This window comes from Athene cunicularia (assembly GCF_003259725.1).
Source record: "Athene cunicularia isolate RWA chromosome Z unlocalized genomic scaffold, athCun1 chrZ_part2, whole genome shotgun sequence".
NCBI lineage: Eukaryota > Metazoa > Chordata > Aves > Strigiformes > Strigidae > Athene > Athene cunicularia.
Genome location: NW_020799143.1, coordinates 6,623,385 through 6,640,042, shown reverse-complemented (window position 1 = coordinate 6,640,042; position 16,658 = coordinate 6,623,385). Strand labels below are relative to the sequence as shown.

The following is a 16,658-nucleotide window of genomic DNA, read 5'->3' as shown; positions in this document are numbered from 1 at the left end:
CCAGTACAGCCAGCCATTGAAGCTGTGTGAGTGTGTTCATCTAACACACTGCCTTGACCCAATAAGGCCTCCTAGATTTTATCACTCTGTATCTCTGTATGATTAATGTGTAAACTGAGTTAATCCACAAATTTAAGAGTAGACTGCACAAATGTAATGCTCTGTCACTATTCAAAAACGATGGCATTCAAGTCCTACTTGCTTTTTATAGGTAATTCTATTAAGTAAAAGGACTGTGAAGACTGGCCTTTTTAATGAAGTGCTTGCTTTTAGCATGAGGAGAGAGATCACACTTTCCTAATTTTACCAATTTCTGGTCATTTTCCATCTCTCATTTTAATTTTTTTTAATAATATATACATAATTTGGTGAGGTTTTTTAAATGCATATTCCTTCCTATGAGCCCAGAAGATCATGAAAGAATACATATCTATTGAAACAAAGACTTGATGCATCATTACATATCAGATAGCAAACAGTACCTTTTTCATAACTGCTAAAAAATAAAGAAGATATTTTAGGTTGTCTTGAAAATGATCTCTTGATGCTAATAATGTTTCCAGTGCGTAACTATATTATGCATTGATATATAATTTATATATATTCTTATATAATTAATATAGTGATATATATTAATATATAATTCTAATATAATGTATTATTAAATCAGGCTATTTTAGTTTATGGATATGACATTATTCCTCATGCATTACTAGCAAACCTAAGATGCACTAAACAGTTTTATTTCTGGCACACCGAAGGAACTGTCTGGTTAGATTAGAATGCATGGCTTGATTCAGGATCCAAATCAAAAAATGAAATTCGTTGAATTCAGGAAGAAATAGTGGATATGCATCTGTAATTGTTCTTTGAAAGAATGTACTAGTACTGTTTTAATCTTTAAAAAATCACTTTAAAAAAAAACCCCACAGCACAATTACATAATACTGTTTGCAAGGCTCCTATTCTTTACATGTGAACAAGCTTAAAAAACTCAGAGGGTAATAAATAGAAGGAGTTAGGGGCTAGAGGGAAGTACCATTTAGAGTATTCCAGCTGCAACTCCTACTTCTTGAACACTTCCCAGAACTAGAGAATTGCAGCCAGCGTTTGTAACACTTTGCTTCTGTCAGGGTTTTCTTAATTATTCCAAAACCTTATGGAGCCATAAATGACAGAAACAATAAGGCCTTTATTTGTTAACTGCATGTTGTGGCTGGAAATGTATTGCATTCTATGAAAAAAAAGAATTTTGTTTTTTCACAGGACAGTTATAATTGATGCTGCAAAACTTTATAGTCCAAGTTGCTGGAAATTACTATCCTTGTAGAAAAGAGCCATTTAATTAACACTTTCAAAATTTATGCTTCTGTACGTGTGCACATGCATGCCACCTGCCTGTCCCTGTAACTTTTAAATCTCATACTGAGAGGAGGCTGGGGACAAATATTCCAATCAGTCTTGGCAAAGCATTCATACTGTGTAATACTTTCACAGGAGCACATTGTAATTCTAACAGTGTCTTTTGTTTCTGGATTATAGATATAAACGAATGTGAAAGCAGCCCATGTGTCAATGGTGCCTGCAGGAACAATCTTGGATCTTTCAGTTGTGAGTGTTCACCTGGCAGCAAGTTGGACTCTACAGGACTGATATGTATTGGTGGGTATTTTCTCCTGTTACTGTCACTTTTTCTTACTGGCTTGAAAAAATTGATCATATTGATTGATTAAGGAGGAAAATAATGTGTTTGGGTAATTTCCCCATGATAGCAGACCATATGTCTAGTTCTCTAGGTAAAAACAAACACATACTAATTCAGTGGCTTCCATGGGAGCAGGAACAAACTGAGAGAAGCATAATTCATGAGGATGTCCAAACTATGGTGAAAGTGATGAAATGCAAGTATCGATTGGTGAGAGAGAGTGGGGATATCTTATTATTAATAGGAATTATCTCGTCCTTTGGGAGAACGAGAATATGAGTAAAGCTGTAGGGGATTAATCTGGTAGTTGAGACACTGTAAAGCAGAAATTCCCACTCAGTTCTTTGTCCACTTTGAAATCTGAAACGAGCACGCAAGTAAAACTGGGGAACATCTACTCAAATAGTGATAGGAAAACACATGACTTCTAGGGTTCTGGACATTCTTCATAAACTGGGAAGACTGACCTTCCTTGCTATAAGGAGATGTTAATGGCTTTTGCATTATATCACAATCTCATACTTTACCTCTTTTGGAGGAAACTAGTAAAGATGAGTAAGACAGATCTGAATTTGTCAGGATCCCTGCCCCTGCAGCAGACTCATGAGTATTGTCTTGATTTTGTATATATACACACACAAAATGTATAAATATATAAAAATAAACAATGTTAGCATCATTTGAGGATTCTTTTGAATTGAAAAAAAGCAGACCACTGCACAGATTTTATTGGAGATAGCACCAACGGTTGTCTGCGAGATGTCATTGGCATTATCTCTGGAAGCCATTCGTTGTTTTTTTTTTCTTGCCTTTCCAAGGAAATTCAAAGGATTGGAGACATCAGTACTTCTCGGGTGATCACAAGCTGCCATTGTTTCATCTTATTTCTGTAACATAATTGAAATCTTTGTAGGATATATGGAATAAATTGGTGTCATTAACAACTGGATGATTCTAAATTTAAATGTTCTTTTATTTTAAGATGGATTTGTCTGGTTGTTCTTGGTTCTCAACTTTCTTGCCTTGCCAAGATTTTCTTAAGAAATCAAAGGCAAAGATGTGAATTTCCATTTAATGATGGAGTCTGTTTATGCATTTTAACATATGTTTTTTAAGTGAGTATTACATCTGTGCCTAAACCTTCTCTTAGATTTCCTTTTAACATCACTGGCCAGTAAAGTTTAATATTGTTTTTGTCTTTATCACATTGTGCTGATTTCTTGATAAGACCACACTAACCTATACTTTTTTGTACTGCTTATTTCTAACCTTGTTGTGTTCTCACATCCAAAGGTGCTACAAGTTCACTAAGGGCCTAAATATAACAGTGTTCTGGATTTACTCTGCAAAGAGTTTCCATTGAAATGGTTACAGTGTGAGGTCCCATTTGGTCCATATTATGATAAGTAACACAAAATGTAAACAAAAAACCCCACCTGAACAATCAGATAAAAAGTGAAAATTAGGAACCACCTATATACTGTGGGCCTAATCATTAATCTTTTTCATTGGTGAAAATCATCAGGAAGAGGTTCCTGTACTATAGGTGAGACTATATTAGGACAGAAGGGTCAGAAGTACAGCAGATGAGACATACAGATTTTAACTGTTAGAGCCCCCACATGTATGTTTTTCTACCTTGGCAAAATTTCCATTGGAATTAGTAGTGATAAGAGGAGAGCGGACTAGATTATTGAAAAGTGAGTGAGGAGTTTGAACTTATAGGTAGTTTACTGTGTGCAAAACTTGAAAATGTGTGCCATTTTAAATCTCTACAGTAGAGCAAGATATTTTTTCCCATTAAAACTGAAGTGAAAGATTTGTATATTGAATTTATTTGCCCTAATTTATTTAGCAGATTGCTCTTGTAAAGCATTCAGAGGCATCAGATGTGAAAAGTGTATGCCAAGACATAAGCGTGTGCTAGAATAGTGTTGTGGTTTGGGAATGGGTTGTATTCTTCATAAGAATCATCATAGTAAAGCAATGTCAGATTCTGACACCTCCTTAGTTTTTCTTTAATTTCAAATTTGCTCTCGTGTCAGAACGACAATCAGTCCTACACTATAAGAGTTTTTCTTTCTTTCAGGATAATAATTAGTTATTGAACTTAAAAATGGTGCAAGGTTTTTAAGTAAAAGCACGTGACAATATTAGAATAAGAAAGGATTAACATTACTGTTAACACTGTTAACACTCTAACATTACTGTTAACTGTTAATTTTATTTTACATTTTATTGCTGCAGTGTGTTTGTTGCTACTTGGTCTTTTTGCTGTTTTTCACTGTCTCATGGACTCAGGTCATGTACAGCACATCAGACTGATCTTATATGGAGAAGCTATATGACTGATGCATGTTCTTTACTCAGATTGTGAACAGAAGACTTCAGTCTGTCAATTTCTGTGGGTTTTTTGCTCAGTCTGCTCAGCCTCAAGACTGAAGAACCAGGTGGCTTGAGCCATTTGCATGCATTTACCTTAAAAAAATGAACATAGACATGAGACATTTGTTTCTTTCTGTGAGCTTTCCTGGGTAGAAAAAAGAATTACTTGCTCACAGTTACAGTCAGAATTCAACTTACGGCATTTGTGCTCAAATTTAAGCTCAAACCTCCATCAAAGGAGTGGTGTTAGTTCAGTAGTTACAATAAAAGCATTCAGCAAAAATATGGACATATTTTGCATTTATTTTACTTGCACACTGTCTGTTTGCAGTATCAAGGCTGCACTCTTACAAGAAGAGAGTGGAATTGGAACCTGAAAGGAGGTTGCAGAGAGCTGGGGATGAGTCTCTTTAACCAAGTAACAAGCGACAGGACAAAAGTTAATGGCCTCAAGCTGCACCAGGGAAGGTTTAGACTGGGTATTAGGAAGCATTTCTTTCCAGAATGGGTTGTTGGGCATTGGAATGGGCTGCCCAGGGGGTGGTGGAGTCCCCATCCCTGGAGGTGTTTGAGTTGGGTTGACATAGCACTGAGGGATCTGGTGTAGTTGGGAACTGTCAGTGTGAGGTTAATGGTTGGACTGGATGGTCTTCAAGGTCTTTTCCATCTTAGATGATTCTGTGATTCACTGATTGTTTTTGAAATACCTCTGTTGGTGCTACAAGTGTTGCATTGCTATTTTTGGAATTGCTCATACTGTAGGGGTACTGCCATTTGTGTTTTTTGAAATACACAGTTAATGTATGCTTTTTATGAATGTTTTAGTCAAGATTTGTGGAATTCATACAGTGCAGAATATGTAGGCTGCCATGTGCCTGTAGTATGCATATATTCTTCAAGTCAGAATCAAAGAGATGCAAGCGACAGAAAGAATGCTTTGATGCTGGATAAAAACTTTTTCACCAAAGCAGAAGTCACAGTAACTGCCCATTGTAGATTTTGTCTGGATAAGAGAAATGATGTAAAATAAAGGAAATCAACTGATAGTCTGAAAAAGATAAGACAGGCAGACTTGACAGGATAATGTAGTAGCAGCTGGTGTGAGAATGGTCGCCTGCTAATTTGTAGATTTTAAATAATTTCTGAGTTTGATTTTTTCCATCCTGTAAAGTTGGTTACTAAAAATAAATAATATTGAGCTCAAGAAACTTCTAGTGAATAAAACAATTGAAGTATTTACATTTTGATAACATAAAGCAGAGACATCAATATATGGGCAGCAAGCTGAATGTGATGTAAAAGATTAGACTGTATTCCTTCTCCCCATGTTGGTCCCTGAGTTTAGGACATAGGGGTATGCCCATCCTAAGAGCCAACCCAGCTAATGACTGCCCAAGTTTTGTCTTTGGTTTTGTTATGTTAACCCAAGCCTCAACAGTTAGCTAAAGGCTGATCAGGGAGTGGAAAAATGCGTTTGCCGTTTTTCTATACCCCTTGTTAGTCTGTGCACTTGTTTTAAGTCTGATATTCTTCCTCACATGTTTGAGACCAACATTAACCTAAATAATACAACTGTTTTAACTGTTAATGAAGTGCGTGGCCCAGTTTCTAGTGCTGATTCCAGTCACATTCTTGGGCCATTTTTTTTCTCTGTTACTTTAGACAAAGAAGGGTTGTGAACTCTGTGATCTACATAATTGCATAACATGACCATTTTGTAGAAAAGTTGGAAGTTGTTTGAAAAAAATAAGGTGGAATCATTCTATCTTAAGCACGTTGCTCCTAAACATGAGGTATTAGTAATACTGATCAACAGCATCTGATATACCGTCTGGCTTTTTGTACATAAAGTATGTGTAAATCTTAAAGCCAAATCCTATTTGTCTTTCATTAATTATCTCATTAAATTCATCCAGGCCACTTGCTTAGCTTTGAAATCTGAGAATGCACATGCATTTAAGCTTACCCAGGCTGACCTCCCGATCTGGTTAGATCTTTAGAGACTGCTTTGCTATCTATCACAAAGGTTGTTGTCTGTTTGAAGAAATTTTATACCACTTGAGTTTAACATTGTAAAGGCACTGAGCAAAGGTGTTGTGGGTACAAATTTTAAAGTACATAACTGATTTAGGATCTAGCTGAGATTTTAAAAAACAGCTTGGGCACTGAAAGCATAGTTTTTAAGACTTGGAAGATTTGGGTACCTAAAAGGGAATTTCAGAGGATTTCAAGCAGCAGAGACAACTCTTGTGACTGAAAAATCTCCCCTCTGTTCAGTGGCTCTCTAGTGTGGGAAGCAGTCAGGAGGTGCTGCCTAACGTAGCTGGGCACTTACCGGTATGGATTTGCCCTGAGCTGGCCTGGGTTCCCAGCCTGGCAATTCGATTTGTGATTCAGGAGAGGGGCATGCTGGGGCTGAGCCCTCAGGAGCAGAGAGTGGAGTATAACCTGGCAGGCATGTTAAAAGCATAGCAAATGCACCAGCAGAAACAGACCCCTAAAAGAATACAGCACACCCCTACCACGCACATGTTTATTTTTTTGCTTTCCTGACAACCTCAAAAGTTCACTGAACAAGAGAGAGGCAAGAACACCTGGATTTCATAACCCAGTAGTTCAGGCAGTGAGCTGGAAGGTGTGTCTCAGGTCGTGATCTCTGCTTTTATTGTGTCTTGTATATTTTAGACTGATCAGTCACTAGATAAAATAAACTCTGGTGAGTGAACAGACCAGAGAAGGTGCCCTGCTGGATCTCCTCTTTGTGAACAGACAAAGGCTGGTGGATGATGTGGAGATTGGAGGCTGACTAGGGCACAGCGATCATGAAATAATAGAGTTCTTTATTCTTAGAGAGGTCAGGAGAGAGCTAGGCAGGACTGACATCCTGGACTTCAGAAGCTGGGCCACAACAACCCCCAGCAGCGCTACAGGCTTGGGGAGGAGTGGCTGGAGAGCTGCCAGCCAGAGAGGGACCTGGGGGTGCTGATTGACAGCCGGCTGAACAGGAGCCAGCAGTGTGCCCAGGTGGCCAAGAAGGCCAATGGCATCCTGGCTTGTGTCAGCAATAGCGTGGCCAGCAGGGACAGGGAAGGGATCTGACCCCTGTACTCGGCACTGGGGAGGCCTCACCTTGATTCCTGTGTTCAGTTTTGGGCCCCTCACTGCAAAAAGGACATTGAATGACTGGAGCATGTCCAGAGAAGGGCAACGAAGCTGGTGCAGGGTCTGGAGCACAGGTCGTACGGGGAGCGGCTGAGGGAACTGGGGGTGTTTAGTCTGGAGAAGAGGAGGCTGAGGGGAGACCTCATCACCCTCTACAGCTACCTGACAGGAGGGTGCAGAGAGCTGGGGATGAGTCTCTTGAACCAAGTAACAAGTGATAGCACAAGAGGGAGTGGCCTCAAGTTGCGCCAGGGAAAGTTTAGACTGGGTATTAGGAAGCATTTCTTTACAGAACGGGTTGTTGGGTGTTGGAATGGGCTGCCCAGGGAGGTGTTGGAGTCCCCATCCCTGGAGGTGTTTAAGAGTCAGGTCGATTTAGAGCTTAAGGATCTGCTGTAGGTGGGAACTGTGCTAGGCGAATGGTTGGACTAGATGATCTCCAGGGTCCTTTCCAACCTAGATGATTCTGTGTGAAATAAATAAATCCACTGTAGTATGGAGTAATTCTACTAGCTCTGGCACCTGGACTATAAAATGCCTCAAACAGTCTGCTCTATTTTAGTGATAGCACTATTCCTTTCCACCACTTCTGGTGTACACACTAAAATGTTACTAATTACACTGATGGAAGGTCCTCTTTTAAAGCAGAGCCTGTGCTTGCTTGGTACTCTGTCTACTGGTGGCACAAACATGGCATGCCAGCTCACTTTTCTGTGACAATTCCATATTGTTTTCTATTCTGCTGCAGATAGCCTGAAGGGGACTTGCTGGCTTAACATCCAAGACAGTCGCTGTGAAGTCAACATCAATGGTGCTACACTGAAATCTGAATGCTGTGCTACCTTAGGAGCAGCTTGGGGTAGCCCATGTGAGCGATGTGAAATAGGTATGCTTATATATCCTGTATCTTCTGGGAAAGAGAGGAAGTACCACTAGATAGATACTCATCATTTTCTGTATTGAACACAAACTGCAAACAACCTGGGAAATGAAGTTGTCTTGTTTATTATCACTTGTAATCTCCACCGTGAGAAATAATTCTAATAACTTCGAAGTTACCAGGAAATAGCATGTGAATAAATCTTTTACTAATCACCTATGTTTCATCTCCACAGGGACTGTGCATTGGGGTAGGGAACTAAGGACTGCAATATTAAAAATAAATATCCGGTAAAAGTCTTGAGGGCTTTTCATGTTGCAGGCTGTTAACACTTTTTCCAGCAGTTTCGAAGCACACAGCTTGACAGTACTACTACTAGATTACAGGGCTAGGTCTATAAGTTGGAATCGGGAATGCTGACTGCCATATTCTCCCCATAAGTTTTGAATAATGCTATTTGCAACTGAACCAATGTCAGGATGTTCTATCCTTTCATTTTTAATTGGAACAATAAATGTGGGCACATATATCCCATCTAACAAGCAAGGTGCAAACAACATCCAAGAGAGCTCTTCACTGTGCAGTGCAGCATCAAGCAAAGATACTACTTTGGACTTCAGGAAGCAGCATGGTCAGGTTAGACTGGTAAAACTAATCAAAAACTAATCAATCTAGAGAGCTAATTAGCTCAGACTAGATGCTTGTGACCATTTCATTTCCTATTCTCTAACTAGTTAAATTTCAGCAAACTTATGTATCACTACATCATGCTACATTTTACATGCATATCCTAAAATAATGTCATCGCTCAAATCCTTTATTAAGCTGCAGTGGAAAAAGAGCCTTTAGTGATAACTGACATCACTAAAGCTTTAAATCTTTAGACAATTTTACAGGAAATTTACCATTCAGATACTTCTTGAGTACAGAGATTGATATGATTAGATGTTGATCATTCTGGTCTCCATTAAGGAAAGCACATGAGAAAGTAATTGTCTAAGATTTAATTTCCTCAACTATTCACTTGTTTTAAGTAGCATATATGAGCCAGCACTTTTCTTGATCGCGTCTAGAGCATTCACCACCTTAGGCAGTCAAATCATTAGAGAATTCCAAAGATATATTTATTGTTAAATTATTTACCCCTATATTTCTGTTGTTCTAAAGCAGTGATATATCTTTCTGGCTTGATTGCAGACACAGCTTGCTCAAGAGGATTTGCCAGAGTGAAGGGTGTTAGCTGTGAAGGTGAGGTTTTTGCTTCTTACTGAATATGTCATTACTTTTTCCTTTCCAAATGAGATAAAAGGAGATTTTTTTATGTTGTTGTTCTTGTTAGGCATAATCATATTGGCCTTAGATGAATGCCTTCACAAACAGTGACTGTTAGGAAGTTTTATGTTACACTGTTGGAGAATATCAAAATGATGCAAAGAGGATGGAGCAGCTCCTTCAAAATACATTAATCCCTTTAGTTTTTGCTTTCTCTCAGCCATATCCATCATCTTGTCTTAGAGGATGTGACACATTAGTGCCCTATGACTTGACAATCTTGAAAGAGTCCCTTGAGACTGAGCAAGATGCTTGTTCAGAAGTGTTCAGGCCCTCCTACAGTATGGATAGAAGCCTCTCACTTTCCTTCATATAGCTTAAATTCTCAATAAAGCTGTAGCTCTCTCCTTTGAGTTACCATATAACTCTATCCTTTGTTCCCCCAACAGATGTAAATGAGTGTGATGTTTTCCCGGGGGTTTGTCCCAATGGACGATGTGTCAACAGCAGAGGCTCATTTCACTGTGAGTGTCCTGAAGGGCTGACACTGGATGGAACAGGGCGAGTGTGTTTAGGTAAGAGCACACTCAACTCTTGCCAGCTTTTTAGCTGTGGCCAACAGTTGTCCAAAACTATTCTCAAAGGGTTGTGGAACGATATTTAGTTTGTTTTTTAATTCCTCCGAAAGCAGCTTGTCAAGCCTATGTTTTAGTTCATGCCTGCTTAGATATCAAGCATCCATCCCAGTCCGGGCAACAGCTGTTAATCGCGTGGGGGAATATGAATGTTTGTGTTAAAATTCGTTTTGCCCACAGCACAGTCAGTACATGTTGCTAGAGTGCTGCCTCTGACTCTGACTCCCATGGATGAACAGAAATGTCCTGACTTGAGTCGCTAGGAGGGTGATAAGCAGGTGGCTGGTCAGCCAGCAGCCTGTAATGCAGTGTGGATGGTGCTTTTCTCTATTGCTCTCTATAGTCATTTTGTGAAACTCAGATACTACCTTGTAGCTCGAATATGCTGATGCAAATTGGTCGGTCTGAGACTAATCAGAATGAATGTAGATAAAAATAAGACTTCATCTTTCTTGTACAGATAAGTATCTGCTACTGACAAAACATGACATCTGTGAACACATGCATTTCTCTAGGAAGGACTTCAGGTAGAAAATACTGAACCCGTGTAAGTTCAAGAAAACAGAAGTATCCTGTAGAATGTGTAGTTAGTGTTATTAATATGCACCTTTTAGAAATCAGTGGTCAGAGATTAAAAAGTTAAAGTTGGGGAACTGAATGTTTAGAATAGATTCTGGAATCCATATTAATTTTTATTACCAGTTCTAAGGACTGTAACAGTATGATTACTGACAGCATTGATTTCTTCTAAGAAAACAGTGCAACAGAACCAAAAAATATTTTCAGCCCTTGTTTCATGTCAAGGGTTTTCCTACTTCTAACCTTTATTTTTTTATTTCAACAGTGTTCTCTTTCCTCAAACAGATTCAAATTTAAGGAAACACATTAGGTTTCATTGCACTTTGCCTTGATACAGTTACCAGATTGTGGTTTCTTATAATGTGAATGTAATTCTAGAGATGTTTTTTAAATAAGCAGAATTTTGAAATGAAGCAGATGTATACAATCAGTATAAATTTCTCAGAAAAAAAGAAATAATTCAAACCCAAGTCTGCCGAGATGCACGTATCTGATATTGTACATATCATATGTAGTTTTGCATCTTAGGGTTTATTTTATATTCCAACACCCCCAATTCCCCCTCCTCAACTTAGTAATTCTGTTGCCAGTCGCTGACATCTGTGGCCATCAACCTGTATTATTTATTAATGAGAAGTTTGGTAGAGAGGTGTGTATTTAATTGTGATTGATAGATATAAAGTTGGAACAAAGGAGCTATCTTCAAGCAAGACACAGGATTCCTCTACTCTCAAAGCCATGTTCCCTTTTCTTATTCTAATGAAAAAATGACCTTTTATGTTGCAAGATACATGCCTTCTCCTGTGCTACACTGTGCACTATGTCATGTATTTCTGAGATATGTTTACTTCCTGCAGGATCCACTACAGTGATTTTAGTGCAAATACTTACTATCAGTGTGTTTACTGAGTCTCTGGAAATTAAATATTATCTTGATGTGGAATAGTTTACAGGAAACCATGACTGTTCTTTGAGCTATTTTCATTTCTTCTACTTGCTTCTGAATGGCTTAAGTCCAGATGTGCATAGGGTAAATTGATATTATAAATTTGAACAACTTTGAATGGAACTTTGTATGGAAAACAGTTCAGCAGCTCATCTGTGTTATTTTTAGATCTTTCATCTTCTCCAAAGCTTTTTACACTAAGCATTTAAGAATTCTGTTAGCTTTGCTAAATCCTAACTTCCCAGTCCAGTATATCGTATGAAGTATTAATGCTTATATTTATCCTGAAAATGCAGCTTGACCTCCAGTCCATTTTAGTCATGTCAGGAAGCTCTAGAACATGTAAACAAATCATTTTATCAGACTGGATAATGAAAGAAAATGATCATTTTCTTCAGAAAGAAGATCTTCCTTACACAACAAAGATCTTCTTTCTGAAGAGCTTTAAGCTACCAATAAACTTTGGCATAGTGTCACAGACATCTTCTCTAGCACTGTTGTAACTGATACTGTCCATTTCCCATTATTAGTATTATTTGCCAGATACTTGGAATTTGGGCATAGAAGTTCTCCTGTGTTGTAGAAATTATCACATAGAGATTTAACAATCCATTTTTGTATACATTTTAAATTTTAAGAAATACTAACATTTTTTCTAAAAGTTGTAAACTTTTTCCTTACTGAAAACAAGTGAAAAGTGTGGAATATACTGATGCTTTCACATGGGTTATTATTGTTATTTTTTAATGTGTGTGAGATATAGCAATGCTAATTTTTTCTGTGTATAGACCAGTATGTGATGCTTTTCCTGACAGTTGGTATGCAAGTCCAGATTTTGCCTGCACACTTGGTTGATCTGTCTTTTGGTTGACCTACTTTTCTGCAGATGGAACCACTAAGTATAACCGTAATTGATTTTTCTGGAAACGATACTGTTTTTTCCTGCTAACTGGTGTTAAGCTAAACCTAACAATGTTCAGATTCTTCTTCTATATTCCTTGTGTAGTAAATTCATTTAATAAAATACATAGATAGGAATTATTTTTTACCAGGTATGCAGGTCAGTTTGTAAATGATACAGTAAAGAACTACATGTCTCTGTCCTATCAAATACACATAGAAACCTGAAAAGCATGATCATGACAGAGTAATCGTATATAATGATTTTGGAAGACAACAAAAGAAATCCCTGTACTTTTATGTTGTACAGCAGAGATACAGAAACTTAACTATAGTGCAGTATTAGCAACTTCAGATGGTTGAACACTGTGCAGAAGTGTAGTCATTAAGCAGAAATCTGTCTCCCGGAAACTGAGCCTCACATATACTTGTGCCTCAGAAGTAGGTGCTTCTGAAAGACAGAAAACTTTAGCAAAGGGTAAAATGACTATTTGTTGTTGTAAAATGAGCAGATATTCGCATGGAGCAATGCTACCTGAAATGGGATGAAGATGAGTGCATTCAGTCTGTGCCTGGCAAGTTTCGCATGGATGCCTGCTGCTGTGCGGTGGGGGCTGCCTGGGGCTCTGACTGCGAGGAGTGTCCTAAGCCTGGCACCAAGGAATATGAGGCTCTGTGCCCCAGAGGTCCCGGCTTCTCCAACAGGGGTGATATTCTAACTGGCAGGCCATTTTATAAAGGTAAGGGTTCATTCCTGTATGGAAAAATTCATTATAGGCATGTCTGGGTGAATATTCTGAGAAAATGCCAGGATTTGTGTCTATATTTGTTATATATTTGAGGTTAGAGATGTTATGAAAGTGCTTGCCTTGAAGAGCTGACCTTACAGGTGGGAAACTCTGCCTGCATGGTGTGCAGGAGTGTTACAGGAGTTTAAAAGGAAAAGGTGGAAATTGATAAGGAGAAAAAAGGAAATTACTATGACAGGACTGAAGGGAGCAGAGCTCTAAATTATGAGAATAACAGAAAATGTGCACCTTTTTTGAGGTAGTGCTTTGGGAAGAATGAATTGAAGGTCAGATGAAGTTCCACAAAGGCAGGGATTTAAGATGTAAATGTAAAATATTACTAAAATTTGGCCAGGGTTCTCTGAAACAGAGACTTAAGAAGGATAGATTCTTTCTGTGGTTTGCAGAATGAATAAGTGGTTAAAAGGCAAGGGTGTATGCTGCGTTAAAATTATGAGGGCAATAATAATGAGCTGCAGTGATAAAGAAGTAAATAAAAATCTTTTGTCCAGTTTTGACCAGCCTCATCTCCTGTAGAGAAAAAACAAAACTGAAGAGGTTGGAAAATGTTAAGAAACCAGATCTGAGATATTTTAGGTGATTGAGAACTTAGAAGAAAAACTGTAAATTTCTGTCTGCAGAAGCTGAGGTGATCTGGAAATGTTTTAGTATTTTATATGTTTTTAAAAGGATGTATTCTGAAGCATTTGTCTTGAAATAGTTGAGAAAACTTAACAGACTGGACCTCTACTTCACCATAAAATAACTTCTGATTTTCAGGAGACATTATTCTCAGGCAAAGCTCTTAGCGCTCAGTGGTGATTTGCTAACAAATAAGGAAATTAATAATATAATCGTTTATTTTATTCAAAATTATTTAATTAGAAATAATAAATTCTTAACTGTTTAATAATTATAGTAAAATCTTGTCTACTTCAAGATTTTTGTAAGGTTTTGCATCTTGCTTCTGCTTTTGTATTTGGACCACACTTTTCTTGCATTCACACTTAATACATAGATCCAGGAGTTAGAATCTTGTTTCATCAAAGATGATTCTCAGGTAAGGACATTGATCCAGCAAATTATATCTAACAGTGTAAGAAGTTTGTAAATGCTGTTGGGTAGTGCCTATGAGAGAGGCTGACACTTGAAAAACCTTTATTTGTCCTCTGCAAGATCCTTTAACAGCCTGTTATCCAGCTGTCCAGCAAAATGCATTTAGAAGAGGTGAAACATTTCATTTGAGATTTAACGAAAGAAAAATTACCCTTTCTAAACTGAGCTCCAGATACCACTCTGGCAGTCTCAATTAATCAACCAGGTAATGGTTATATCTGTTACAAGCTGGCACAGGAACAGCATGAATTGTGGTACAAAGCAAAATAGAGCACAATAGACATATTGACATCATGAGCAAGAGAGTCTCAACTCAGGAAGTTTGACTGAATTTGGTTGATTGCTGTTTAACATAAATTTTTCATCACTGCTTTGGGTATTGAGAAGCAAAGAAAGCATAAACAATTCAACAGGTAGGGAACCATCTTTTCTGCCCTACTGCCAGATTCAACTTCAGCCCAACACCTCTGCTTCACCCTCCTGGTTGTCTGCCCCTCCCGGATCCACGGATGAGGTAGTTCGCAGCACAGGGCCCTGGGGATACTGCAGTGGTTTCTCTTTGTCATCCCTCGTTGCTTAGTCTTTTCATTCACTGCCTCGTTTCCTTGCCCTGGCATGGGCTCCTCCATGGACAGAGGACCTCGGGGGTGTTCCTGCATCAGCATAGGTTGTCCACAGCCCATGCTCCTCCAGGATGTCATGCACCAGTGTGATCACTCATGTACAGTAGTCCCTGGGGGGTGTCCCTGCCCCAGGATGCATCACCCACAGGTCATGATCCCTCAGGGATCTTCCTACCCCAGCAGGGGTTGCATGTGGGTCACCATCTCTCAGAGCTGTCTTTACCCCAGCATACATCCTCCATGGGCCACTGTCCCCCAGGGTGTTCCTGCCCCTGCTTGGGTCACCTGTAGGCTACAATCCCTCAGAGGTGTGTCTGCCCTGGCATGAGTCACCCACAGCTGCAGTCCCCCAGGGTGTCCCTGCCCTAGTGTGGATCTTCCACAGGCTGTGGTCCCTCAGGGGTGTCTCTTCCCTGACATAGGTCCTCCAGGTGTGGCAGTGCTTCAGGCTTTCCTTCTCAGACATGGAGTTCTGCCTTCCAAAAGTGCATTTCCAGTCATGTCTCCAGCAGTGGCCCCTCCTGCTTACCTCCTCAGTTTAATTTCTCCATTCTCCTAACCTGTGTAGGGGGAGGCCATCCCTCCAGTGCCCTGCAACCTGAACCCTGCCTTTTATGCCCAATATGACTGGTAAGAAAGAACAGGAAATTCCCATTAATTATATATACATTTGTGCTTAAGAATGATCTTTTGTTTTATTTCACAGATATCAATGAATGTAAAGTGTTCCCTGGTATGTGCATGAATGGTAAATGCAGAAACACAATTGGAAGTTTCAAATGTCGATGTAACAGTGGATTTACTTTAGATATGGAGGAAAGAAACTGTACAGGCAAGTCTTGCATTTTCCCCAGTTTTTCCTAGGATCAAAGAATAGTCCAGATTGAAAGGAATGGGAAAGGGATCCTAGATCTAGCTGTCTAGCACCCTGTCCATCTTGAAGATATCCAGTGATTCTGCCACGGGGACTCTACCACATGCCTGGGGCATTTTGAAGGAGCCTGGATAGCTTGGTGATGTGGAAAATTGATGTAATTCATTTCCTGCAGTTTCTAAGAGCTTAATCTTTGGACAGAATGGCTGACTGTCTTAAGTTTTCCTTTCAGAAAAAAGATTCTTTAATAAATGTAACGTTCTTTTTGTACACGTAGATAAGGAATTTTTTTAAATTGATGTTACAGATGCTCTGGTCGTGCTTACTCGGTACAACCTGAGAGATCAATGAGGATCACTGGCAAAGCCAAGTTCAGTGTTTTAACATACAGATTAACTTAATTTACATTTCTTACTGTCTGATCATAGTATTACGAAATGAACTTGGACATTCTACTGCAAATTCATTTTCATTTTGATTTGATAGCCAAGCACACACAGAGGCACCGCTGCAATTCTGACATCAGTGTAACGTTAACTCAAGAAGAGATGAGCATTTAATTTGAAAGTTTAATGTTTTGTTATTTACTGTCTGGAAAAACTGAAACAGAAGATAAGCTTAAGAGTTTTCTGGTATGAGAAACTGGATAGCTCTTATGAGAACCATTGTGGGTGGCTCTATGCAGAAAATGAAGGAGGTTTTGTTATACCACACAGGCATCTATGTAATGTGAAGTGTGGGTGGTAAGGCATGTTAACTGAGGTTGGTCTGGATGTTAACATTGCCCTAACTG

The 16,658-nt window shown here is 38.9% G+C and overlaps 1 protein-coding gene across 1 annotated transcript in view; it reads left to right on the top strand.

Annotated features, from left to right (window-relative positions):
* FBN2 (fibrillin 2) overlaps nt 1-16,658 on the top strand; it is a 171,695-nt gene that overhangs the window by 95,681 nt on the left and 59,356 nt on the right. Inside the window, exons 20-25 of the mRNA XM_026866024.1 lie at nt 1,543-1,662; nt 8,001-8,138; nt 9,330-9,380; nt 9,854-9,979; nt 12,977-13,204; nt 15,698-15,823. Coding sequence (XP_026721825.1) covers nt 1,543-1,662; nt 8,001-8,138; nt 9,330-9,380; nt 9,854-9,979; nt 12,977-13,204; nt 15,698-15,823 — 789 coding nt within the window. The remainder of the gene's footprint in view (nt 1-1,542; nt 1,663-8,000; nt 8,139-9,329; nt 9,381-9,853; nt 9,980-12,976; nt 13,205-15,697; nt 15,824-16,658) is intronic.